This window comes from Trachemys scripta, chromosome 7, assembly GCF_013100865.1.
Source record: "Trachemys scripta elegans isolate TJP31775 chromosome 7, CAS_Tse_1.0, whole genome shotgun sequence".
In the NCBI taxonomy this organism is placed as follows: Eukaryota; Metazoa; Chordata; order Testudines; family Emydidae; genus Trachemys; species Trachemys scripta.
The window spans coordinates 5,524,209-5,550,838 of NC_048304.1; the positions used below are offsets into that span (position 1 = coordinate 5,524,209).

A 26,630-nucleotide genomic window follows, 5' to 3' on the forward strand; every position below is an offset into this window, starting at 1 on the left:
AAATTGGGATAGTAAGTGATTAGCATGTCAGTGTGATAAATTGTTTGTGCCGCCTTTTCAAACTCTGACAAGTTGCTGTGAAAATAGAAGGATTAATTTACATCAGCAAGGACTCCTGGTATGACCATATTAAATAAAATTAGACTCCACCTCCTGTTTTACTATTTATCTGCCAGGACCTTTGTGATTCAAGTGCACTTTACTGTAGTAGCAAATGTTACATAAACCCCAACATGGAGCTTGTTTGGAGTTTGTGGGCAGACCCAAATTATGATGCAAGGCTTTAGTAGCAAGGGTGCAATGAAGCACAATCAAATTATGTGAATGGGAGTTAACAAGAAGGCTTTCCAGAACAGCCTTTCTTTTTGCACAGGGCTGAAAGCTCTGGGTAACTTTTCTTGTGCAGTTTTCAGAGGCAGGAGTTGGCAAAGAGCCCAGATCTGCATGGAGTTTGCAGAAGGTTGGTATAGTTCTGTACTAACACTACATGGAACTAAAAGACGTATACTTTGTGCGTTTTCTAAGTTTGTTTATACTCTACCAGGGGTGGAGTTGAACACTGGTGAAGTTGTGTAGAAGGCCTTTGCAGAGTTAGTTGATCAAAGTGGATAATCTCAAAATGAGGGATTAACTGCTGCAAACGGCCCACATAAACCATTCTGAAATGTCATTTGAGAGATTTGGCCAAAGTTCAAAAGCAGATGGGAGTTGAGTTTGCTATTAACTCAAAATGCTGAGGTTTGCACTAAACCATCTAAGTATCTTGAAACACTAGTTCTTTTTAAAATGTACTATAAAGTAATATGATTGTTTACCTAGTTGATGTCTAAAATTGGAGTTAACGTTTTAAAAAGTTTTAACTGAGGGGGGGAGAAGTATCGTATCTTATTTGTGGTAACTGTGGTTTCATGACACAGGAAGTGCTGAGAACAGAGCATAATCTGTTAAATTAAAACTGTTTCCCTACAGAAATGTGAAATCCAAAACAAATTATTTAAAGAAACTATTTTAACGAGGACAGGAACAGCAGTTAAACATTTAAAAAGGTAGATTATATTTCTGTCAATTTTCTATACACTTCAGTATCATTTTGTCAATTTATTAATTAAGGAGATAAACTAGTAAGAACATGTTTATTTTAACTGTCTTCCTAGTGGCACTCAGCAATGTAATTTAAAAGTCAGAGATTTAATGCATTCCCGGTTATAAAGCCAGGTCTTTTGTTTAGGGTGGGCAGGGTGGTCGTTTTCCCTTTAATGGTACTCAGTGGGCTGAAATATGAGAATAAATTATTAGTTTAATGTATTGAATACTACAGTTATATTTTTTTATTTCTACATGTGCATTAATTTTTAGTTCTAGGTATCATGTCCCAGCTGGCTGCTGGGCTCCTTTAAAATAAAATTTAAAATGGCTGAGTGAGACTTTGTGTGTACTAAAACTTTGGTTGTAACATTTTAGGCAGTACGTCGTAAACATACTCTGCAGAAGCCTAGCAAATTTTTATATATTTAGTGCTCCAAGTGAGCTGTTGCAGAATTAATGGAATTCCCGTGACTGCTCTTTTCCTATGCGTAATAAAATGTTCGTGCGACAAAGGCATAAAACCAGTGTAAAATAGCATTAAGGATCTGATCTTAAAACAACAAAAACAAATAAGTGATATCACTTCTGCCCTGGGTGTTGCAGGATGAATATTATGTTCCAAGACACAGAACTTTAAAGTGGAGATAAGGTTTCTCATACTTATGAGTATCTTAAGTCAAAGAGCCTTGAAAAAATTGTAATTTACTGTCTCTCCCGCCTCCCCACAAGGAAATGTGACAATTCTTAAGGCTTGCCATTTACAAAAACAAAAATTGGAAAGCATGAAGATGGAGAGTTACCCAATCAGTCTGAACTCTGGCCCTGTATCCCTGACACCTTTTTATTTTCCCGATATAGTCACTATGAGAAGCACACTGATATTGCAGCTTGTTGTGTCTTTTAACTTAATGTTTTTTAGCATTTCGTAATTGCCATCCTGAATCAGCCCAGTAGTCCATCTAGTCTGGTATTCCATTTCTAACGGCGTTCAGTGCCATATGCTTCTGAGGAAAGTGCAGGAATACTGTCATATATAAGATACATATATAATAGTGGAATTACCTGTCCATAAGGGAAGTTCCTTTCTAAAGCCCAACAATTAATGATTATCTTATGCCCTGAAGCATAGATTGTATAACATTTAATATAACTGTTATTCTAATTATTCATGTAAATATTTATCCTTCCTTGAATCCTAGAGAGCTTTTGGTCTCACTGATATCTTGTGACAATGAGTTCCACAGTTTAAGTGTATCTGATGTAAACAATTATTATTATTTATTTGTATTGCCATAGCACCTTGGAGTCCTAGTCAAAAACCAGGACCTCATTGCGCTAGGTGCTGTACAAACACAGAACAAAAAGACAGTCCCTGCCCCAAAGAGTTTATAATCTAAATATAAAATACGAGTCAACAGATAAATAGAGATGGATGGGAGTCTTCTCCCAAGAAGCAACAGTTTGGGAGCCTGAAGCCCGAGAGGGTGTGCCTTTGCTGGGTCACCAAGGGGAAATTCAGGTGCAGTTGCTCTTTGCAGTGACAGTCCCCGTGCTCTTTGTTTTCTGAGATTGTAAAAAGGTGGATCTGACTTACCTACTTTACACAATTAATTATTTATACATTTCTATCATATTTCCTCTGATTCATCTCCCCTCACAACTCAACAGTCTGCGTTTTTCATTCTCCTTTCATAGGGAAATAATATCTTTGTCACCTGTCTGTCAGGAACTCGAGCAGCTGGGCCATTTTAAAATTCCATATACGTTGGTTCAGCTGCAAATTTTGAGACGTTTACAAATTCAACGTGATTTTCCTGGCTGGGTACACAGACCCTACCAGTCAGTGTATGCGGATTCAGATTTTGGTAACTATAGGTGACACAACCTACTGTAGATAGTAAAAGAGTAATCTGGTAAAATTCACAACTGTGTGTGAAGGGGCACAGAAAGCAAAATGGACGCAGGGTAGGTCTTTTAGTATGTGACAAGATATTCTTTCTTCAAGGAAAGATGAGTTTGGCGCATAGCCTGTAGTCATTTAGGTGGCACAAGTAGTGGGTAAGTGGTGTTTTCATTTGTTCAATGAATATGATGCACCAGTATTATACTACCGGTATGTAGTAAGATCATGTAACTCGTATTGTCAGAGTTGAAGAGGAACACTGTACTGGTGTAATGTAACCATTTTTTTGTTGTTGCTGTTGTAGTTGCTGGGTGGAGGATGAGCAGAGATACCGAGTCAGAAATAAGGTTGTTCAGATTACCTTAGGTCTGTATTTCCATGCTTTCCAACACTTCATCTTTTGTAAAACCTTCAATAAGAATGTCTACAATGGCATTCTTTGATTTTTCTATGGTTTTTTTGCTTGCTTGTTTGATTTGGAAACCCATAATATCCCGTTAAAGTCATTTGGCTTGAGTGCAGGTGTGAGAATTCCCCAGTAACTTCCCAAACCTTTTTCTTTGTTATGACCCCAGTGGTACTTTAATGTACATTGCTGGTTAGGTGGAGGTTGTCTTTGTTTGCCAGTGTTTTTATATATTATCACTGTATTCTAAACTGAGCTATGATTGGTAAAAATCACACCAGTGAATTTTCGTATAGGCAAAAGCATAGGTTATACAGTGCCTGATATTGTAATCAAACCATGCGGATATTGTAATATCCTCAACAGGCAACACAGAGATTTGTGTTCATATACTCTACTATGGGATGTTGTAATCTCTGCAATCTGAGACCACGCAGATGCTCTATCTTTCCATAATAACCTGGGGCTTGACAGATTTACAAGACATCTATTAACCTCAAACTCCAGAGGTAATTTCCTGGTGAGAAATCCATCCCATCCTGACCTCTTGTTGAGCTGCTGGGTTTGTGTTGGGATTCCTTCCTGGATGCTATCCCTGAGTTATGCTCAGTGGCTCCATCTTTTGCATCAGTCTCTTTCTAGTAGGGATATGGTAAATTTGAAGGCCCTATGCCACCAGACTGCCCCGTCTGTGGCTCCATTTTGTGTTAGTGATTCTGCCCTATGAATAATTCAAGACCTTGCCTCTGCCACCCTGACTTTTCCACATGGTTCTTGACATATGCGACCCATAAGGTTCTGAATAGCTGAAAAGCACCTTATCAGTGTTGCTCATTTCATTCTTTTACTTCTCAGGAGAGCTGTAAAAAAAGCCAGAAGATGTCTTTCTGCAGACTTGGGGAAACAGCACTGCCATCAGTTCTTATTTTGAAAGTTATTTTTAACTCTGAGGGCTTTGAAAAAAAAAAAAGTAAAGAGATCTTAAATTCTGTAAAAATGTATTACTGAGCTTCCCTCGCATCGTATTTATCTGGGATTTAAACAGATTAGTCATCTATATGGAAAAATTTAAAACTACATTAGGAATGCATAGTGTCTGAGACAAAGGGAAAGATAGGAGGGGTAGCAAGTAAGGGTTCCTCAGTTTAACAGATCTTTAATGTTATCATGTTTCTGCTATATTCTTAGTAACTTTTACAGGCCATTCACGGTTTTTCTTTCCTCTTAAGTAATCTTTCTTTGTAATCTGTTTGTGTGGGTTTTTGTTGTCTTTTGTACTGCCAGTTTTAATAGTGATGTAGCCATGGCTGCTGAGTTTGTATACCTGAAATATCAAAGATACCAGGATATTATAGTGTTGTGCTGTCTCAGCTGTAGTTAGGTTTAGTTGTACATTTTCATGATAAAATTCCGAATTAGGGAAGGGAGTGGGTTTTTTGGTTTTTGGTTTTGTTTGTTTTTTTAAATAGAGCTTAGGGCAGAAATATAAAAATTGTTATCCCAGTTCTTGATGCTAGGAATAATTGTTCTCTTACCTTTGGTTTAAAAGAAAAAAGGCAGTTTTCCCCACATATACAGAACGTGGGCGGGGGGGGGGGGATATTTAATTCATGTATTTACCAAAAATAGTAGAAATGAGCAGATTAAGATGACTTTTTGTTCCTATGTTGAATTTAATGTATAGCCAGAATATATATACATTCTGGCTATATACATGTGTAGCATAACAAACAAGTGGTAAATAAATAATAGAGATTCTAACCGGAAGGTATTGATCACGTTTTGTTTTGCTATGAAGCTTATTCAGAATGCAACAAGTCACATACACTGACAGCCATGTATCTACAAGTATCATTCCCATTTTGAAATCCTATCACACTGATTTCACTGTTTGTTTGTTTTTAATCTTTTTCTTGCTTTTAATACTGATAACTATGGGCCAGCATACTTAACCAGACTTTTTTCGTATGTTCCCAATTGTTCAGTATGATCAGAAACTGCTGGTTATTTTGTTTGTCACAAGATTACAATCGGGTCAACAGGCATATGAAGAGCTGTTATAATTCTGTGCCTCAGGGAATTCACTTCATGTTACCCCAGAGTCCCTACTTTGTGTCTGGATTTAAAATCCGTCGGAAAAAGCGAGTTTACTTAAGCAATTAATAGTGAAGTTCTTTGGAGTAGGCTCTGTTTTTTCACTGAGTATGTGTGTGCAGTGCACAAAGGGGGCCTGATCCCTGATTGGGGCCTCTGGGTGCTGTTGCAATAGCAATGAATAGGCAGCAAAATCGGAGGAGATGAGCGTAGAGTTGAGAACCAAGAGATTCTGAGTTGTATGTTCTCCTTGCTCTGCCACTGACTTGCTGTATGTCCTTAGGCAAGTTGCATCAGCGCCTCTTGACATTTGCAAATTGGAAGAATGATACTCACCTAGCTCACAGGGGTGTTATGAAGTTACGGTTGGCACCGTTTTTTAATATATAAATGCTGGATATTATTAATTATTCTTTTTACTATAGCGAGACCTCTGGAATTACCAGCTGCATTTAAAGCTGCAAAACAATTTGCTTGATAGCGTTCTATTTTCAGATGCTCTTAACTTTTCTAAACGTTTATGAAATCTTCTCTTGTTCTCTTCCTGAAGGTGATTATTTTATGGGCAGTTTTGAGGAAAAATAATTTCAGTAATATTTTTGAGTTTGATGACCGTGGGAGGGAAGAAAAAAATATACTCTTCCCTTTCAGTTTATACGGTGTCTAGCACAATGAGGCCCTAAAGCAGTAAAAAAAATTTTTTTTTTTTTTGAAAAGTTTAAAACAAGGATGCATAAGAACAACTGAAGTTTAAAATGTAAGACCGTTGTATATAGTTCTCAGTGAGGAGTAATTTCTCGTGTGGTGATGGGGGGGGGGGGAGAATTCAATGTATTAGGGTCTGAAAAATCTCTTCTGATATGCTCAGTCAATATTTGCTAAAATAAGACTTCATCAGAGTCTAATGAAGTCTCACCTCTTTTTTTGATATTGTTGCATATTCTCCCGGTCTGGCTTGGCCGTAGGGCTCAGTCAGAAGAGGCTGTCGGGAGGCAGAGTAGCCTGAGAGACATTGTGGCTGCCTCACAGACATGGACCCAGCAGAATCTTCCAGAAAATTGCTTTTAACATCCCAGGAGCAAATCTGAAGAACTGTGAATCCTCATTCCTGAGGGATGAGGTGGGTGAGGCCTTTGTAGTTGTGACAGTATTATGCAAATTTGAAGCTTTAAATTAAAAAAAATAAGCCCGTCTTTTTCTCCGAGGAAGATACAACCATCTCAATAAAAATGGCTAGAAAACTGTCTCTAGCCGAACAAGAGCATTACCTGTGTGAACTCACTCCTCTGCCTCTCCACTCATCTTAAGGTGCAGTTTTAAGTCATGTTAGCTAACACATTTTGAAGTACTTTGGACAGGGCAAGCTGTATTTTAACATCTATTAGCTGTGGAGGGGAACCTGACGGTTTTAAAACGTGTTAACTAACAAAGACACACCTTTTATTGTACACTAGACATACTCTTAATGAAGTATCACCATCAGATCCTACTCAGCATTTTAAATGACGGCATTGTGAATCACAGGCGAAGCAGAGTACACACTATGTTGTAAGCATACTTATTTATTTATTTTAAATCAGGAAATGCAGGGATTAAGATTGCAGAAGCAATGTTAACTTGGCCACACTGCACATAAGGAATGTTTTCTATTACTGTTTTCCTAGTTAAATAGTTGATGCGTATTATTTATTTATAGTACCTAAGGACCCCCAGCCAAGATCTGGGGCCCCATTGTGCTAGGAGTATACAATCAGACATAAAATGCCATAATACCTACAGCAGTGGTTCTCAACCTTTCCAGACTACTGCACCCCTTTCTGGAGTCTGATTTGTCTTGTGTACCCTGAGTTTCAACTAGCTTAAGAACTACTTGTTTACAAAATCCGACATAAAAATACAAAAGTGTCACATATCAAAGGGATAGCCGTGTCAGTCTGGATCTGTAAGAGCAGCAAAGAGTCCTGTGGCACCTTATAGACGAACAGACGTATAGGAGCATGAGCTGTCGTGGGTGAATACCCACTTCTTTGGATGCAAGCTCACTGTTACTGAAAAATTGCTGACTTTCTCATATTTACCATACAATTATAAAAAAAAATCAATTGGAATGTAAATATTGAGCCTACATTTCAGTGTATAGTATATAAAGCAGTATAAGCAAGTCATTGTCTGTATGAAATTTTAGTTTATGCTGACCTTTCTAGTGCTTTTAATATAGCCTGTTATAAAACTAGGCAAATATCTAGATGAGTTGATGTACCCCCCTGGAAGAGCTCTGCCTATCCCCAGGGGTACATGTACCACTGGTTGAGAACCACTGACCTACAGGATGTGTTATGCAGTTGAGTTGCATTTCTTGTCACTCTTCAAAGTTAGCTATATACTACCTTAACTAACCCACCTCAAAACAGTAGTTTTGTAGTGTAACTCTTGTGTGAAGGATGTGACATAACTATATTGTTATTTGTTACCTACCCTTTGATATTTTGCTCAACAGTAGTTATTGCATTAATATCCTCTGCTGGCCACTTGTATTATCTTTGTTACAAAAATGTAACAAGAATTCTCAGTAAAAGTTTCTAGTGAACACGCATTACAGCCAGACTGGCTTGATAGATTGGAACATCACTTAATGAGCCTTGGTAATCTATCAGATCAATAACCTGTGCTCTCTGAAGGATTTGTCCTTCTAAATCTCTTGTTTGGGGAAATATCATTTGTTTAAACACAGTCTGTTCAATAAATAACATACTTTAAAACACAACACAATAGAAAATGAACTGACCCAGTCCTGATTTACCAGGCAAACAAAACTGATCTGATGATTAAAGGAACATCAATTGAAGATTAAGGCAGAATCCTTGTATCTAGGCCCCATGATTAGAACATGATAATGAAGCAGCAGTGAGTGAGTGAGCGGCAGACCAATGTAGCTCATAGGTGATTGCTGCCAGCCAGCCAGCCAGCCAGCCCTGTGTTGCTAGTGCAGCCCCAGAGGAGGAGGAGGAGTATCCCGGTGTACTGTGTCTCTGGGTATTTGTTTTGAGGTTTTTCAATACTATTTTTAATCAGTGTCCTTTTTCTAACTGGATCAGCTTTATGCACCTCTCTGACAATGGAAGGACGGAAACCGATAAAATATTGTGTTTATGTTCCATTTGACACACGCATGAAATGCAAATATGAAATTAAGTCTGAATCTTCAACTTCAATGTTCTGTTGTTCCCAGTTATTTCTGTAGCTATAGTACTGCCTGATGCATAGAATTCCACAGTGATCTAAATACTTTGTAGGAAGAAGCATCAGTTTTAACTTTAAATTTCCTTATTCACATGGATTTGTGTGAAAACTAGTTATTTCAGTGTTTTGTCTAAATAGTATAATACTGTATGGGACAGTCTGAACACTTTAACAATAAAACAACACAATTGAAGAGTAGCAAAAATATGAAAATCATATGCTTTGAGACTTCCGCTTAGTGGAAAATGTTAAGTGTTCTAGTTAGCACTTTTATTATCTTTGTTTTGTAGGAGAAATTAGAAGTGTGAAACAGCAAACAAAATGAATTTTAAACATAGAACCATTCTTGACTCTTTGTAGCAAAAACATATGTATGTTGAAGTACTTCCACTGTCTGAACTAAATTCTTACATGTAAGTAAGTGAAACAGCTCTAGCCTTGTGAATGAAAATTAAGGTTACAGCATTTCTCATAGAAGTAGATTTCTGTGTGTTCAGCTGAGTGGGTTTGCTTCATTTTTAATGAGTGGTCTATTAGCACTGGCACAGGTCAGTTTGATTCATTGCCCAACACTTACATAAGGAGTCAGTACAAAAATTTGAGTTTACAAAACTTTCGATGTGTCATTTTATATTCTGTTGCCCATGCCTATTAATCGACATACAGCAATAATGAAAACCACCAAAAGTGTCTGACAAGATTTGGTTATTCAATTAAGTATATTATTGAACAGAACATTCGGAAAACTGTAAAGGCTGCTGCTCTGATACCTGCTGTGTTAAACATACAGCAATGAGCGTGCTGATGTATCTAAAACAATCTCTTCAACTTTATACCAGAGATACCTTCTGATGTGGTGTGAGTCTTAAGGGGAAGTAAGGTTCAAAATCACACTTTTGTCTGAAAACTGTTTACCCACTAGTGGTACAACAGCCTAGTACTAACGGAAAGGGGTAATCAGCTGCTTCCCCCACCTCCGGTGTACTTTATGCATTTGACAGCACTTTGTGTATAGTTCATTTAAGGGTTTTCCCTGTGTAGTCAGTTGGTTCCCTTTTTCTGCATGCGAGGCTTTCACACAGCAAAAGGGAATAAAACAGAAATGTTTTTACAAAACCACAAACGTTGGCAGTAGAACTAAGGGGCAAGTGAAGTGCTAGAAATCGCTTAACTTTTTTTTAAATTTGAATGTATTTCAAGTGAATATGTTCCTTTCTATTGCAATATTCTGTATTGCTTAGGCAGTAATCATTTCACACACAAATGTCTTGCTCTATCATGAGTCCATTGGTACTCAGGAACATATCTTTCAGTATGGTTATTGTAGTAATAGAAATTGCAAAAATGTACGCCCTTTTCCGGGGGGTTTCTAACTCTCTGGATCTATGTAATTTTTTAATCACTGTATGGAAAATGAGCCACATGCAAATTATTGGTCAAGATTTATTTTTAGGGGTTTGTCAAGGTTTCATTAAAAATGTGCTTGAATATTTATTTAAGGCTCCTGCGAAGTCTTGAGCTTGGATGGGGAAGTGAGAGTGATCAGCACCTCATAGGATTGAGCCCTTGGAGAGTCCAAAAACTCTGGAATGGTTTCGTTTTTACTTTTGTGGGTGGCAGCAGGTTTGTTGTGTGTCTAGCACATGTCGTAAAAGGGTAACACAATACTTCTAAGTTGTTTGTCCACAATCTAGATGACATCTTTTGATTTTTTTAAAAAAAGATTTTTGATACTGGAACTAAGTTATTAGCTTGAAAAATCACTGCTGTCCCATTTGAAATGTCCTTTTGAGCTGTCATATAAAAGACACATCAGATATTATTAAAGTATAGGTTTTTTTATTTGGGGAGAATGATATGAAGTGAAGGAAACAAGGATGTTATAGAAACTGTAAAACACCTGAACATAATTATTTTAAAATATTTTTAGACTGAGTAATAGATCATGACAAATGGGAACTGTAATATATTGGCAGATGATTAAGCAGTGTCCAGCAATGTCATATGTTTAGCATAGTATGCCAAATCTTCTCGATTGTTCAGTAAGTTTGTATGGTAATTATTCCGTTAAAGGACACTGTCAAACTGATACTAAATACATCTCACCGTAGCCGTACTTTAAAATGAAGGTCGAGTTTGGAGAAGAGTATTAACTTTCTCACATAAGGAAGAGCTGCTGTATTCCTTAAACTAGTTTTTACATGACACAGCTTAAACAAATAGCACTTGAAAATGTGAATTTAACACCAAGATTAAGACATACTATCATTAAATGTGCAGGCAGAATAATGTGATTGAACAGTGCAGCTGTTGGTTCCCATTCGTATCTTCCCAAACTACCGGTAGTAATAGTATCCCCACCTCTGGTAAATCATTCAACAGCAAACAGGGACGAGCAGATTACCCAAAATTAGAGATCAAAGGCTTGGAAATAGCTGAGGGGAAAAGGCCTCATTTTATTTTATTGATAATGTACCACCATAAAAGAAATTGAGTCCACATATCCTAGTATTCCAGCATTACACTATTAGTTACTTTTACTGTTTTAATATTTTATAGCACATTTCATGGACACACTATAGTGTAAGAGGTTCTCATTTAATGTTTGATGGGCATTTTCCTGACTCATATACCCAAACCAGAACAGATGCAGCATCTGCAACAGGAGGAGAAGAAAGCCTAAAACAAGCTTGGTTGGTTGGTTGGTTGGTTTTTTCATGTTGTGAATATATATTAATATACCAAAACTGTTCAAGTAAGGCTCTTTGAGATGGAGATCAGAACAAAATACTATATGTAATCTCCACAGTCTGTAATTTTTCCACAACTCCGCAATGCAATACAGTGCAATGCAATACATTCAGTGTTGCTAAATTAGGTAAACACTTCGTACATACAAACTTTTACAGTTATCCTTCTGAAAATGTTTTGTTGTGTTCTGCATTATTTCTCACACATCTTTTAATGTATTACAATACGTGGAAAAAATAAATCATCCTGACTAACATACTGGTGCTCAGGTTTTAATTTAAACACGACTTAAAATTCAAAATCTATTTTATAAATTCACTGACCCCTTTTGCACCTCACTTCTGCCCGCAAATGCCCCACATTCCAGTGACGGTTGTGCATCTGTGACAAACTGCATCTGTCTCCTGATTGTCAGTACCAGTCTCAGTATTGGCCATAGAAATTAGAGACGACCTTGCCAAGGCAGGATTGTTCCCCTACTGTATATTTTCTGGAGTTTAGTTATAAGTTGAGTTTGTACCACTTCCTTTGGGAGATAATTTCCCAGCCTAACAGACCTTTCATCTCCAGATCTTTTCCTGATATTTCACCTAAATTTGCCTTTAATTTCATCTCATTACTCCTACTTGTGTCCTTAATTCCTTTCCAGCATTGGTGTTAGTTTGTAGACTGTTGTCATGTCTCTTCCTATCTCCTTCTTATAGTTTAACCAAGTAATGCATAATTTGTTCTTCTAATTGTTCCTCGTAAGTAGAGCATTTTGACTGTGTTAATGCTCCTTTTTGGTTCTTGTGAGAAAATGAGTTTGCTGACAGGAATATAAACAGAAATAGCTAATTTTAAGAATATATTGGAGAATATTAACAACACATTTTTGAATTAATAAATGAGTATTCTCACTGGAAGTTTGATTCTGAATTACACTCTTCCAGTCCCAGGACAGAAGTGTGTGCTAAGTCTAACTAAAACTACTCAAAAGAGCTAAAACAAGTACTGAATATTCTTGGTGAACTGCATGGATACAGTCTACAGATTGGAAATAATTAGCCAACGTTATTTGGTGAATAGTATTGGAAAGATTGAAGAAATTCATAAGTTGTTTCTGTATTATATGTGAACCGGGGGAAAAAGCAAAAGTGAAACGTGCAATAAACACGCTCCTTCATCATTTTTTGTTTGTGTTATCTGAACTCATTCCTTTTTTCACAGTATTGCCTTTTCTAAGTGTTCAAAACCTGAGATTGGCTTAATAATCAAAATGAAAATATGCAGGTCTTTTTATTTGTTTTCTGATGTTTAATCCTTTAGGATTAAAGTTTTCAAGCTCTGTTCAAGGATTTTGAGGACTGGGGGGGGAAAGATGCTCGTGACTGCAGATGCTAAGTTTTTAAGAATATCACCAGACACAAGAAAATCGTGAGAGTTGGCAGTATTAGGTCAATTTCTTCCTGATGCTGAACAACCCAAACGCAAATACAATATTCCAGATATAACTAAACCAAAACTTTATATCTCTCATACAGTTTATATTGCCACCCATCGCTATAGTTAGTATCTGAGCACCAATTATTTGATTGTAGGTTGATTTATTTCAGATTTTGTTTGTACATTCACTGGTTGGTTTGGGGTTCCTTGGATCGAAGGGGATGTGAGTATTGTAGGTGTCCTTCTTACTAGTGATCTCATTCTTATGATGGATAAGTCCCATAAAGCGGGACTGTTATCTCTCTTTCCCATGATGTTGATGTGTTGGCATATCGTTTTGGTCATGCTCTGTTGATAAAGATGTTGCAAAAATAGGAGTTCAGAGGTGTGAGAGTTACCCACTAGCTCTCAAAGTCAACAGGAACTACTAAGTGCTTAGGACTTTTGAAAATCAGGCTGCTTATTTTGGTACCTAAATTTGGGGTTTAGCCCCTAACTTTAAATGTATTAATTTTTTGCCAGAGAGTCCTATTCATTTTGCCTGTTGCCAAGTCTTTTAGCATACAACCTACATTAAATACAAGCAACAGCTAGCATTACCAGCCCACAACAACTCCTTGCAACAGACACCACAAGCGGAATGCCTCTGTTATGTCTCAACCCACCATAAGAAAAACATTTCAAATGATGACCCATAATTACACAAAAGCTTGATCCATGGTCCACAGTGAAACTGCTATCAAGTGGGTCCTACTACCCCACGAATAACTTCACTGTTTTCTATTGCTGCTGTTCACAGAGTTCTGAACAGTGATAGTGACCAGAATCTTGTTAATTTCACACACGCTTCCTTCCCCCACTTAAACTTGCAGACTCAGGAAGACATTGAAATTAGTTAACTACATTTGGATGGTTTTCTGTGCGATCATAAAGGCCAGAAACTTAATTTTTTTAAAAAAAATGAAAGCTTATAATCTACAGAAACTAATATATTAGCATCACTTTCTCTCCATCATTGTTGGTGAGTACATTTTTCAAAACCTGTTCCTACTGTAATTACTAGTACGTTATATACACTACACTATTGTCATAGCATCTACACCAGATTTCTCTGTGATACGCAGGATAAAGATTGCATTGCTATCCTAAATTTCTAAAATAAGCATTTCTATTGGTACTTGAAACATATTTTAGAAAACCTCCATTTTTATGTTGAACTCTCTAGTTGCCCTTCTCCCTAAATACTGTCCCTACTTTGGAAAAAACGTTGCCAATCTTCATGCTCGAACAAGTCTATTATTTTTTATCATCGCAGTGCCTAGGACCCGCAGTCATATACCTAGCCCCATTGTACAAATAGAAAACAAAAAACCAGGCCCTGCCCCAAAGAGTGTGAGTGTCAGACGAGAGACAATGGATGGATATAGACCAGTGGGGGAGTAAAGTAGGACAACATTAGTCAGCATGGTAGGCTGTGGCCTCCAAGCTGCAGCAGCGTAACTGTTGTCAGGTGTTTTTGAAGGCATCAAGGCAAAGAAGAGTTCTACTTCTGGTTATTAGGCCCTTGGCTCTATACAGGAAGCTAGATCCTCACCTGTTGGAGCTGGCTGGGGATTTGTTCAACTGTATGTACAGCGCTAGCGTAGCTCATTTTAATGGACAGTGGTAAAAATGTTGGTGGTTGGCCTACTCTAGGGCTCACCATTTGTTCAGAAGCTCTGTTGGTGCTAGAGCAATGCTGTGGAAATTCCCTAAAATTCCAAGAGTGGATGCCGTCTAGAGTTTGAAGTTATTGTGGATGCTGGGAATATCCCAATGCCGTTGAGTTAGTGAAGAACCTGCATATTAGTATAAATATCTAGTCTGCAAAATCAAGATATCCCCATGAAGGGACAAACGTTTTCAGGGTTTGCACAAAAGAAAACACTCTGATTCAGGTCATTGTTTTAAAAACATTTATCACAACTTGGTTCTGTTCCGTATGGTGTGTAACCCTGATATTTGATTAACAGTCTCAACCCCCTCGGTCAGGTCTTTAATTATCACCAGTTAAAAGGGTTTTTTTTTTTTTTTTGTATTATCTTACTTATGCTAAGACTGGCTTTCCTTCTATGATATCAATACAACAAACAGTATAGTCTGGCCATCTTTCAATCCAACCTTAATCCAGGGCTAATTGAACAGCCCTGACTAAACTCACTAGAAAAAAAAAAAGTATTCAGATCACGTGGATTAATTGATATAATTGATATTTTACACAGTTTAACACTAATGATGACTTGCAAGGTAATATTTAACCTCAGTTTTTATCCTAATCCTTTTTTCTTCTCCGAATACACTTAAATGAAGTACCACCCTTCTCTTATTTTAAATAAATTGAATTAAGTTAAAAACAGATCACATTGGTGACCTATGAAATTATCAAAAACTTTTCTTAACAGTGACAAGCATTTGGACTTTGAATTTGCTAAATATACAGTAGTTTGGGGGATATTAACTAATTTATCTCAGTAATTCACACAACGATTCTGTCATGGTTTATGTATGGAGCCTAGCTGCATCATAAAACTTCACTGAACTAATGGCCTTCAAATAGTAACTTATCAAAGCTACCCAGGGATTCTTGCCATTGCTATAAAAAGACATTTGGCAATAAACAGTTTGTCATATTAGAAGCACATCCATTTACTAGGATATAAGATGCTAATACCCACTTCGCTTGAAACTCTTGTACAATGTCTAGTTTTGTAAATATGTTAAGTGGTTAATATTGGACATCACAGAAGATTTCTTGTATCATTTTAAATCAGGTATTTTAAAGAAAAACTGGTGATAGTTACTGCAATTATTTTATATTTCTGTAGAAAATGTTATCTGAGGATCTTAAAGCTCTTTACAAACATTATTTAAAACTTGACAATATCCTTGTAAGGTGCTGTCAGTATTATGCCCATTTCGCAGAGAGATAAACGGCTACAGAGCATAAGGGACTTGTTGAGAGTCACTCAGTGAGTCAGTTACAGACCCCATTTCATGACTCTAGTTTCCTGATCTAACCTGTTCATTTATAACTAACCTGTTATAAATACTTTAGTTCAGCATCGACGATCATGTTTAAAATTCTTGCTCCCAGATGCAAGGGGATAGAGTTTGCTGGCCTCAGTCTGGCACTCCGCCTACCTTTCTTGCCTAGTGGGGAGAGGTTGACTCACTTTTCCATGGTTACTTCTCCCCTGACACTCTTGCTGAGAGTTGGGGGTGGCAGTGCTGTTGCTGGCTACATTGGCACAGTGTTGGTGACTTTCTGTGGATGGCTTCAACCTGTGACTGGGGTGTCCGGATTGGTCACAGAGTGATATATTTGGGGCTGGGAAGGAATTTTTTTCCTGGATTGAATTAGCAGAACTTCATTGAAGTATTGCACATTCCCCTGGGCCTGATGGGCCATCATGCAGGATGTATGGAATGGTGGACATGATCATTACGTATACCTAACAGGTGACAGAGTTCACTGCAACTTGATGGGCAAGCTTCCTGACAGTTTAATTAGGTTTTGTCATAGCCCTGTGGCCATTTCTGAGATTGGAATAGCCAATTGGGTGGCTTTAAGCAATGTTAACAGTATCAGCTGAGAAGAAACATTATTACTAACAAGTATGTGCCCTTCCATGCCCCACACACGCACCCTAGCTCTGTGGTCTGATATGCTGCACTTGGCCGATTGGTGGAGACACAGACATGCCTGTAAACAGGAGAGCTGCCTATAAGTGTTATCTAGGAACCACCAGGAGTTTGTGTTACCCAGATATCAGGTCAGCGAATGGCTTATTACCATGGTTGTCTGCAGGTGGAACTGGATATTCCATGAAGTTGTGAGGTGTGCAGGCAGTGGTACTCAGCGATTAACTGTAATAACATACACACATTTAAAATCTACAGGCTATACATTTGAAATGAAATATTTAAACATTTATTTATGTTAATGCCAGGGCTGTCCTTTTATTAAATGTAACTCCATAAACTCAGTCATTCCTTCACTGACATATGCATCATGGTAACCTGCCTGCTCTCTATTCAGCAATTCAGGTATCTTTTTCCCGGTTAAAAACAAAGCACACACCTGAATAACTATTTTTCCTATGAATGCAATGAGTCACTGATGTCTGATGCTGTAAGATAGAATTCTGCCGTAACTGGTCTGGGCAGATTATGAAAGGGGAGTAGAATTGCTCCCAGGAAAATTACAGAATAAATCTAGAAGTGTTCCAGAGCTAAGAGTTAGCAGGCAGTGGCAAAAGTTTAGTGTGGAAGTTCTTTCACCCTGTTAGGAGGCATTAGAACAAAACATTTGATAATTCTTGATGAAATGTGAGAGTTAAGCTTGGTTGGGCTAGGGGATAGTTCTGTGCTTCCCTATGTGGGACACATTGGTCTGATTCCCAGTCTTGTGCTCCTTGGATTGAGAGGAACATGGGAGTATTTTTTTAAAGGGCAGCTTATTCAGCTAAGCATTGTTGGTGGAGGAATGAGCCTCACAAAGTTTAAAAGCCATTCCAGGGACTAATTAGGGAGCAGCATTGAAGGGAGCTCAGAACTCCCCGGTTGTGATGTGCTGAATCCTATAGCGCTTGTGTGGGGTAGGGCGCCCTCAGACCAGTAAAGGAACAATTTTAATGGAGCAAATGATGAAGTAGGGTACTTTGGAAATGTTCCTGTGTTTACTCTGAAATTTACAAACTCTGGTTTTCCTTTCAGAAAGAAGACACAGCTCCTCCAGCAAGCCGCCTTTGACCCCTCCCTCCTCTTCAGTATTTTCCCTCTTTTCATCTTTGTCTTCAAAGAGCAAAGGTAGCAGTGGAAGTGGGAGCAATCGCTCATCCAGTGGAGGTACTAGTGCATCATCATCCAATTCCAAGTTGTTGAAATCACCCAAAGACAAGCTGCAGATCAGTGGAAACAATAGGTTACTGCATCCGGTACAACATAACAAAGTTCCCCACGATAAAATGTGAGTATGTTCTTTTGAGAATCAATTTCAATGTTATCACTTGCACAGAAGCTGGTGCAAAAATTTGTAACAGTTTTAAGTATTTTGTGTGTTTGGTTATGAAAGATGAAATGCAATGATCTGTTGGAAAGGCTCTAGAGGAGATCGGTCTAGAGCAGTGGTCACCAACCGGTCGATCGCGATGGACTGGTTGATCTTAGAGGATCTCCCAGTTAATTGTGCTCTCTGGTGGTGAAGCGGGCCAGCTGCTAAGGCAGGCTTCCTGCCTGCTCCAGCCCCATGCCGCTCCCGGAAGTGGCTGGGTGGGAGTGGGGATCAGGGGTCTCCGCTGCTTCTGCCTGCAAGCACTGCCCCTGCAGCTCCCATTGCCCTGAGCCCCCTCCTGCACCCCAAGCCCAGCCTTCCCAGAGCCAGCACCCCATATCCCCTTCTGCACCCAAACCCCCTCCGGCAGCAAGCCCTGCCTTGAGCCCCCTCCCAGAGCCAACACCCCATACACCCTCCTGCATCCCAAACCCCTCCTGCACCCCAAGCCCTGACCCCCTTCCCAGAGCCAGCACCTTGTACCCTTTCCTGTACCCCAACACTTTACCCCAGCCTGGATCCCCCTCCTGCACCCAAACTTCTCCCAGATCTTGCACCCCTCATTCCCTCCTGCACCCCAACCCTCTGCCCCAGGCTCAGCCCAGAGCCCCCTCCCACACTGCGAACCGCTTAGCCCCAGCCCTGAGCCTGCACCCCCTCCTGAACCCCAAAACTCTGCCCCAGCCCAGTGAAAGTGCGTGAGGGTAGGGGAAAGTGAGCAACGGAGAGATGGGGGGATGGAGTGAGCAGGGCAGATCTTTGGGGAAGGGGCAGGGCCTCGGGGACGGGGCAGGGTAGATCTTGGGTTGCCCATAAATTCCAAAAGTGATCTTGGGCATAAAAAGGTTGGAGACCACTGGTCTAGAGGGTAGGCAAACCAACAGCATTGTTCCAGGAGAAATCCCACATAGGTGCAGCTTGAATCTTTCTCAGTGAAGACCTTTCCAATATAGGTCCAGATCCTATCATTTGATATGCCTGGTCCGATCCAGACTTGTATGGTATCTCACACACAGGCATGAGGGTTGACCTGCACATATCTGATTGCTGTACTAGCACTGTAATTTGCTGTCATCAGAACATGGCGTCTCTCACTGGGTCTTCTGCCAAAATCGGGCCATCCCAGCTGTTTGTGCAATACACTATAACTGTGTAATGTACATTTGTCTGTGTTGCTAAATCACACAGCTTCAGTTCCTCGCTGGTGCTGTAGAAACAGTTCTGAAGAGATAGTGTAAAGAGAGCAGGAAAGGATTGACTTTCAACTTATTGTGGACATCAGAAAGTAGCAAAAAAAATGTATATAAAATGAACAACTTCTAAAATTTAAAAATGGGGAAAGAGGCAGAATTATTATTACCTATGTTTTTGTTGTGAAAAGAACAATTCAGAATATTTTCGAGTAATAGAGCACTTATTCGGTAGCTTGGACAATCATGACCATGGGGTACTACAGTTATTTGCAAATGGCCTTTTCCTTTATTTCCCACTAACTACAGCATGACTCCATCTGTCAAAGTGGAAAAGATTCATCCAAAGATAGATGGTGCACTATTGAAAACTGCTGTTGGTCCAACTTGTTCTACTACTGTGAGTTCCTCAATAAAGACTGGCCTTAATTGTCCCTCAATACCAAAGCCACCTTTGCCTTCCCCTGGACAGATACTGATTGGTAAAGGTCTTCTCTCTGTGCCTCCATTTTTGGAAAAGAAACCAGAAGATAGTACAAATAATAGGAAATTCTTACATAAAAGATTGTCAGGTAATTTTAAAAATATTGTTTGCTATATTAATAATAGTAGTAGTAGTGTATGAAGATATAAATATGACCAAAAACATTTTTTTAAACAGGTAGTCGATAGATTTTAATTACAGTGCAGAAAGTTGACCAGTTACATGTTGGGGTTGGTCTTAAATGTTCCCCTTTAAAGTGACTCATTCTTAAAGGGACGCCATCAACTTGATATCTAGTTAATTATTAAAAAGAGTTGACCGTGTGCTTCAGGTATTATACCTACCTGTGCATGCCCTAATGTTGGGGGGTGTACAGTTACATTTTCCTATTACCATAAATGTCTTTCTGTTGCTGTGTGAAAGACCCACCCGTACAAAGGAAACTGAATGGCTTACACAAAGTAAACTGAAACATAGGGAAATGGTTTTCTCTAATCTTTCAGTTAAAGTAATTTTGGGTGTTACTTATCTTAGATTAAAAAATTCAGACATCAATATTCAAATTGATATGGTGCCCTTTTAAGTCTGGTGTTATTTTTATATGAATACATGTTCCTTTGCTGTGAAGAATTTGATTCTGCTGTGAGATTTTACCCAGTCATAAATGTCTGTCTTCATAGATCCTGCTGCAGGATTGGGGCTTAAGTTTCAACCAGTCAGAAACTAGTAAAAAAGAAAATGTTTTTAAAATTCAGCAATTTCTAATATTTATTATTAAATGCATGTGTCTTGAGAACAGGTTCAGTTATATATATTATGATTAAAATTCTGACCAATATTTTCAAAACATGTTTTTTTAATCTCTCTTGTTTTACAATAATGGTATATTTGTGTGTATTTGCTAGAGAGAGAGTTTGATCCTGATATATACTGTGGCGTCATTGATGTGGAAACCAAGAAACCCTGTACTAGGTCTTTGACATGCAAGGTAGGACATGTTCCTCAGAATAAATTTATGAAGTAAAGTTTGAATTTTCTGCACATCATGACAGAAAACTGAACATCATTCAGCTTACTGCTAAACTTCAGTGATGTCCATTGAAAATGATATCCTCTGATAAAACTGTGATGGAGACTGGTAAAAATCTTAGTTCTGGTGGGGAAAAAATATTTTTCCAAAGTTTTAATTATGTTAATGTATAAAAATTGCTGTTAAAAAAGTCTAAGGATTTGTACAATTAATAATGTCACTGTTAACATCTAGAAGTAGGGTCTGATGATTTTTCCATTGTAAACCAGAGTTGGGCTTAAAAAAAATCTTGAAAATGTAACGTTTCATTTGAGATCAGACAGAAGGTTTCAGGCCTCAATTTTACCCATCTTAAAATTGTTAGATGTTCTTATTGGGGAATGTCTCTTTGGCTATAAAGATTAATTTTAATCACAAAGAAATTAAAAATATAGTCACTGCTTTATGTGGGACCTAGACAAAGCAAAATTTTTCCCACAGGAGAACCAAATCTGAAGCAGATTTTAGAAGGTGGTTGTATCAACCCAAATGGTGCTGCCTCCTGGGACTGTAGTTCGATATTGCTTCAACTCTTTTTCTGAGAAGTCCTTATCTAAAGAGTCTCTGTCTAGTAGGGCAAACTTGGTACACAAAACATCTTTTAAAAAGTTAGTCTGGTGAACCCAGGCTCTAAACATCAATTTGAACAAAAGCGATCACCTGTCCCTGAGAAGTTACAGAAAGTAAAGACATGAATCGTGTGATCTTGAAATATTTAGCTATGCTCCTGCACAGCAACTGTGCTGCCAGAAGAGGGACCACCTAACAAATAAACCACCGGAACCAGTGTAGACATAACTGATATTAATGACAAGGAAGAAAACTTGAAGGTAATGCCTCCTTGAAAACACAGGGGACAAAGCTATTGTTCTCCCAAAGGAAAAGTGTCACGCTTCTAAAAGAGGATAATGCAGTAGGGAAATAAACTAAAAGCTTTCAAGACAATAAGAGCATCCCATAGAAATTCCTTCCACTCTACTTACCTCTCAAAAATATTGTTTTCATATATTTTCAGAGCTTAATACTAAGGTGGGAAATAGGCTTGTTTACTTCCACAATAAATACAAATTATTGAGCCCTTCAAACTGTGTGAAAGTAAGGCCTTGGGAATGAATTTAGCACATGTAAACAAGGGAAACAATCTTTTATCCTACTGCATGTAGATTTTTGCGCTACATGTATTTAACTCCACTGGGTGTTCAGGATCTTTCAGGAATGGGACAACCTGATATAGTATCACCTTACCCTCTGAATGTTGTTGCTTTGTTGGAGTTGTGATTGTTGATTCTGCTGTTTCTTTGTGGTTTTAATATCCATTACCATACAGTAGGTGTCCGGGAATACATTAGTTTGCAAAAGCAAAGACATTTACAAGGTTATTAAGTTTAGTACTCTTTATTAAAAAGTATGTTTTACATCTTATGTTCAATATTCCCACAAATAAACATAAAAAATTGGTACTTTTCTCTTAAGAGAAGACCATGTGCTGTGCTTCATGATTTAAAATAAATGGTCAGGTAGCATTCTTGTATTAGTAATGAAAGTGAGACATTGAAAAAGGCTTGAATTTCAAACTCAAGGCTTATTAGACCTTTGACAGAGAGCATTGACTTTAATTACTATTGGCTTATCAAATAGGAATATAAACACCCATTAGACCATCTTTACGTTTCTTGTAAAAGCCATCCCTTGCTTTATTTCCTGCATTCTAGAATTGTTATATATCTGAGTGTTTGTTTTCCGCAAATCAAATTGCCTTGGATTAATGTTTGATGCTTTGATTTGCAGACACATTCCTTAACCCAGCGGAGGGCTGTTCAGGGTCGAAGAAAACGATTTGATTTGTTATTAGCCGAGCACAAAAGCAAAACCAGGGAAAAGGAATTGCTTCGACATTCGGATCATCATCAGCAGATGCCCCCTCTCAGGGAACCACATCCCTCACCTTCTAAAACTTCCCAGGAGCTGCACCAAAATTCTCATGGACTTATTCCTACAGAATCAAAGCCTTTAGTACCTAATAAACCCAAACCTCACCCCCCCAGTCTTCCAAGGTAAGTGAAATCTGTTTATCCACCAAGTGTGAAATTAGTCTGGGGAGCAACTTGATGCGTTGATGGCAATGAGTGCTACCACGTGGGAAATGCAGATTCATTCGCAACCTAGGGCTCTTTCTCTGTGCCTGATGATTGCTCACTCAAAAATTCCACACTGGGTCTTAGACTATGTCTACACTGCCCCGTAGTGTAGACATAGCCTTCCTTAGTCGTAGGTGAGGTGTATCTCCTGCCCTTCTAACAAGAGGCCCTGATGGGTGGCCAGGGAGGTAAATGCTGGCTTGAGTAAATGCAAACCAGAAGCTCCATTCTGTAGCAGCTATTCAGTGTTGGTGCTCCAGCAAGGTGGCAATGGATAAATAGAAACGTGATTTCGGAGTACAGAGGAGAAGGAAGTGAATGCAAAATGAAGAAGTTGTTGCAACAGTAAATTAATTTAAGGCATCCAGTTTAGCTTTACCTCCGGATCCAGAATAGCAGTAAGTCAGGATGGTGTGAAGGCGATACCTTTGTTTAATGAGCAGGTTACCAGCTTTTTAAAATACCCAGCAGTTTTTGGAGGAGAGAAAAAGAAGGGACAACTGAAAATCGAGCGGTTGGGAGTAGCTGGTGGAAGTGGTTGGGGACTGAGAATTGGGACTAGACTACTGTTTTTATTTCTGGCTCTGTTACTGACTTGCTGAGTGGCCTTGACAAGTGGCCACTTTAATCTTTGTGTCTCAGTTTGCCTATCTGCAAAATGGATATAATGATTCCTCCTTTTCCTGGAGAGTTGTGAGACGTAACTGTTAAAAGAATTCTGAAATACTGGTATTCTGACAGAAAGGGAAACGTGGAAAACCTGGTTTAAAAAAAAGCACCTTTCTATACAAGCAAAAAATTCCAGGCCTAAGTAATTCCTACTAATGTAGCCTTTGTTCAGTAATACCTTTTACATGTATTTACTTGTCAAGGCCTCCAGGCTGTCCAACCCAGCACAGCGGAAATGCCCCTAGTGACTCTCTTGCGGTCCATGAATCTCCACACCCTCCGTTGCCTGCAGCTGAGCCAGCATCCCGTTTATCCAGCGATGAGGGAGAGTGTGATGAAAAAGAAGAACATGGTGAAAAACTGGATTGTCGTTATTCAGGTCATCATCCTCAGCCAGCCGCTGTATGTTCTGAGTTTGTGAACAAATCGATCACGGTTTTTCAGTGTATTTTTTGGGGGGTTCACTAAAATGTTCTCATGCCACAGGAAAATGTGTTTGTTACAGAATAGGCAGGAAGGGTTTAATCATAATGATCAGAGTCAGTGTGCTCTGAGAACACATTCTGAGATATCTCCACTGTAACATAAGAGAACTCAAAATGCCACAGATATTGCAGGTGGAAGCGGAAACTTTCTAAAGTGTTTTGAGAAAAGGGTAGATGTGGAACCGGTACATGCAAAATAGTGGTATGGTTTAATAACACTTTCAGTATTCGATCTGTTTTTAAATCACAGTGCTAGCCTTATTTTTGCATAGAAATAATGGCTTGCAGTAACACGGCTTAATGTGGAAATCTTGGCAACAGTTGGTACATGTGGCATACTTTCGTTTCCAAAAGCAAAAAAAAAAAAAATAATAATAAGTACTAAAATAGTTATGCATGTGATGTAATTTAACTCCTAGATCTTTTAGTGGAATCATTTAAAAACAGATTTTAAATGACTGCAAGCAATTTCTTATAGAGAGCTAACATATTTATTTAGATATATAAGGTACATCTTATCCTGTATATAATGTATATCTTATCCTAATTGCCTTTGACAAAATTTAAAAAACCAGTTCACCTAAAAACCAGCATCTGTCTCCCAACAAGACTCAGCCTCAGAGCAAAAGAAGCTTCCCCATAAACCTCAGGACCTTCTCACATAGACCGTACAGCATGGCCTGAATGTCAGAGCAAGTATGGGAGAAGGTTGCAAACCTAACGACCCCTCAAAAAAAAAATCTACCACTTTCCCCCTCTCTTTAATCAAGGTGACTCCAATTAAAGGTGGCAGCATCTCAGAGGTCCTCCTTCCGGGTTGGGCCTGAGCTATTTGGGAATATATATTGAACATACTTTTGGGGCCATAAGGATCAAAGTCCTAATGTACATGTTTGCCATCTTAGGTCCTTGGACTTTTCCTGTGTATTATTGGTTTGTAATTAAGTGTGTTAATTTATTATTTAGAGAGTTGTTATTACAATTAGAAAACACCAAAATAAAATCTGTATTTTCAGTTTTGCACATTTGGGAGCCGGCAAATTGGAAGAGGTTATTACGTGTTTGACAAGCGGTGGAACCATATCCGATGTGCACTTAACTTCATGGTGGACAAGCATCTTAATTCTCAGATGTGGAAGTGAGTAGAAATGAAAGGGGTTTTTGGTATTATTATTCTTGCTATCATACAAATAGATTAAAGCTTGAGAGAAAAATGGCTTTCCTATTGTAATAATAATTCATTAAAGACCTCTTTTTAAATTAGCACCTCCCAGGAACATGGTAAATGTGAGCAACAGCTCCATTTGAACTGTCATCTGGAGAATAGGAGGGGATTGAGTTACATTCACCAGGAGACTATATTCTTTACTTATTCATAAAACTGTACCCACAGATCTCCTCTCTTTGTATTCTTGTGCTGCGCTGAGAGTAGCTGGAACCTTTTTAAAGCAATATGATGGCTGACAACTTGTGCTTTCCTGCTGGACACAGAGATGAAATCTCTTGAGCAGTTTCTAAAATTCTAGTTCCTCAAACCCTAATTATGATTCATCCTCAAACATTAATTTTGAATCCATGTTCTACATCCAAATTGTACCTTTTCATCCCATCTGTTTTCTATAGCTTTGGTTTTCTTAATATTTTTAGTAGTCTAATTTGTTTATAGCTTCAATATTAAATTTTCTTAGCAATGTGGTTTGCGATGAATTGTAATTATTAGTCCTAGAGTCTTAGAAACGTGGGGCTGGATGGTCATCAAGTCCATCCTCCTGTGCTGACCGGGACCAAGTCAACCTAGGCCATCCCTGACAGGTGTTTGTCCAACCTCCAAAAAATCCTCCAGTGATAGGGATTCCAAAACCTCCCTTGGAAGCCTATTCCAGTGCTTAACTATCCTCATAATTAGAAAGTTTTTCCTAATTTCTAATCTAAATCTCCCTTGCTGCAGTTTATGCTCATTACTTCTTGTCCTATCTTCCGATCTGGGTGGGTATAGAGTATCATAAACTGAACACGAGTCAATTGCCCTACTCAGCACTGGTGAGGCCTCAGCCTGAGTATTGTGTCCACACTTCACTCAATTTTCCAAATCTTTCTTAGAGTCCAGATGAGAGCAACAAAAACGATAGGTCAGATTTTCTAAACCTTTTATGAGGAAAACTTAAAACTAGTGGCCATGTTGAGTCTTGAGACAAGAAGACCGGGGGCGGGGGGAGAACACGACAACCTGATAAGTCTTCAAATATGCCATGGGCTGTTATAAAGAGGATAGTTACTCCGTGATCCTTTTCAGCAGTGCTACACCTAGCCAGTTATTCCCCATTTATTTCCTGTAACAGTTAATGTGCATGTGGCGTTGCTCTTTGGGACTGATGGATTTCCTGTCTGAGGAGTTTTGGGGCTAACAGTTCTCTCTGATTCTGAAAAAAACAGGTTGAGACACAGTAGGGATAACTTTAGTCATATTGTTCTTCAAAGATGAGCTTTTCTGTAGTATATGTGTTTGGTGAAAAATGTCTTTGTTCCAATCGGTAAATCGTGTTCAAAAGGTTTGCTTTGGGCCAGGTTATATGGAAATAATTCCAGGCGTGAGGCTGG

General features: G+C 38.6%; 1 protein-coding gene across 3 annotated transcripts in view; it reads left to right on the forward strand.

The window, feature by feature from the left end:
* ATXN7 (ataxin 7) overlaps nucleotides 1–26,630 on the forward strand; it is a 140,230-nt gene that overhangs the window by 107,503 nt on the left and 6,097 nt on the right. For all 3 annotated transcript variants that reach the window (XM_034775579.1, XM_034775581.1, XM_034775580.1), the window contains 6 exons: nucleotides 17,661–17,913; nucleotides 19,497–19,759; nucleotides 20,577–20,659; nucleotides 22,529–22,794; nucleotides 23,751–23,949; nucleotides 25,049–25,170. In XM_034775579.1, coding sequence (XP_034631470.1) covers nucleotides 17,661–17,913; nucleotides 19,497–19,759; nucleotides 20,577–20,659; nucleotides 22,529–22,794; nucleotides 23,751–23,949; nucleotides 25,049–25,170 — 1,186 coding nt within the window. The remainder of the gene's footprint in view (nucleotides 1–17,660; nucleotides 17,914–19,496; nucleotides 19,760–20,576; nucleotides 20,660–22,528; nucleotides 22,795–23,750; nucleotides 23,950–25,048; nucleotides 25,171–26,630) is intronic.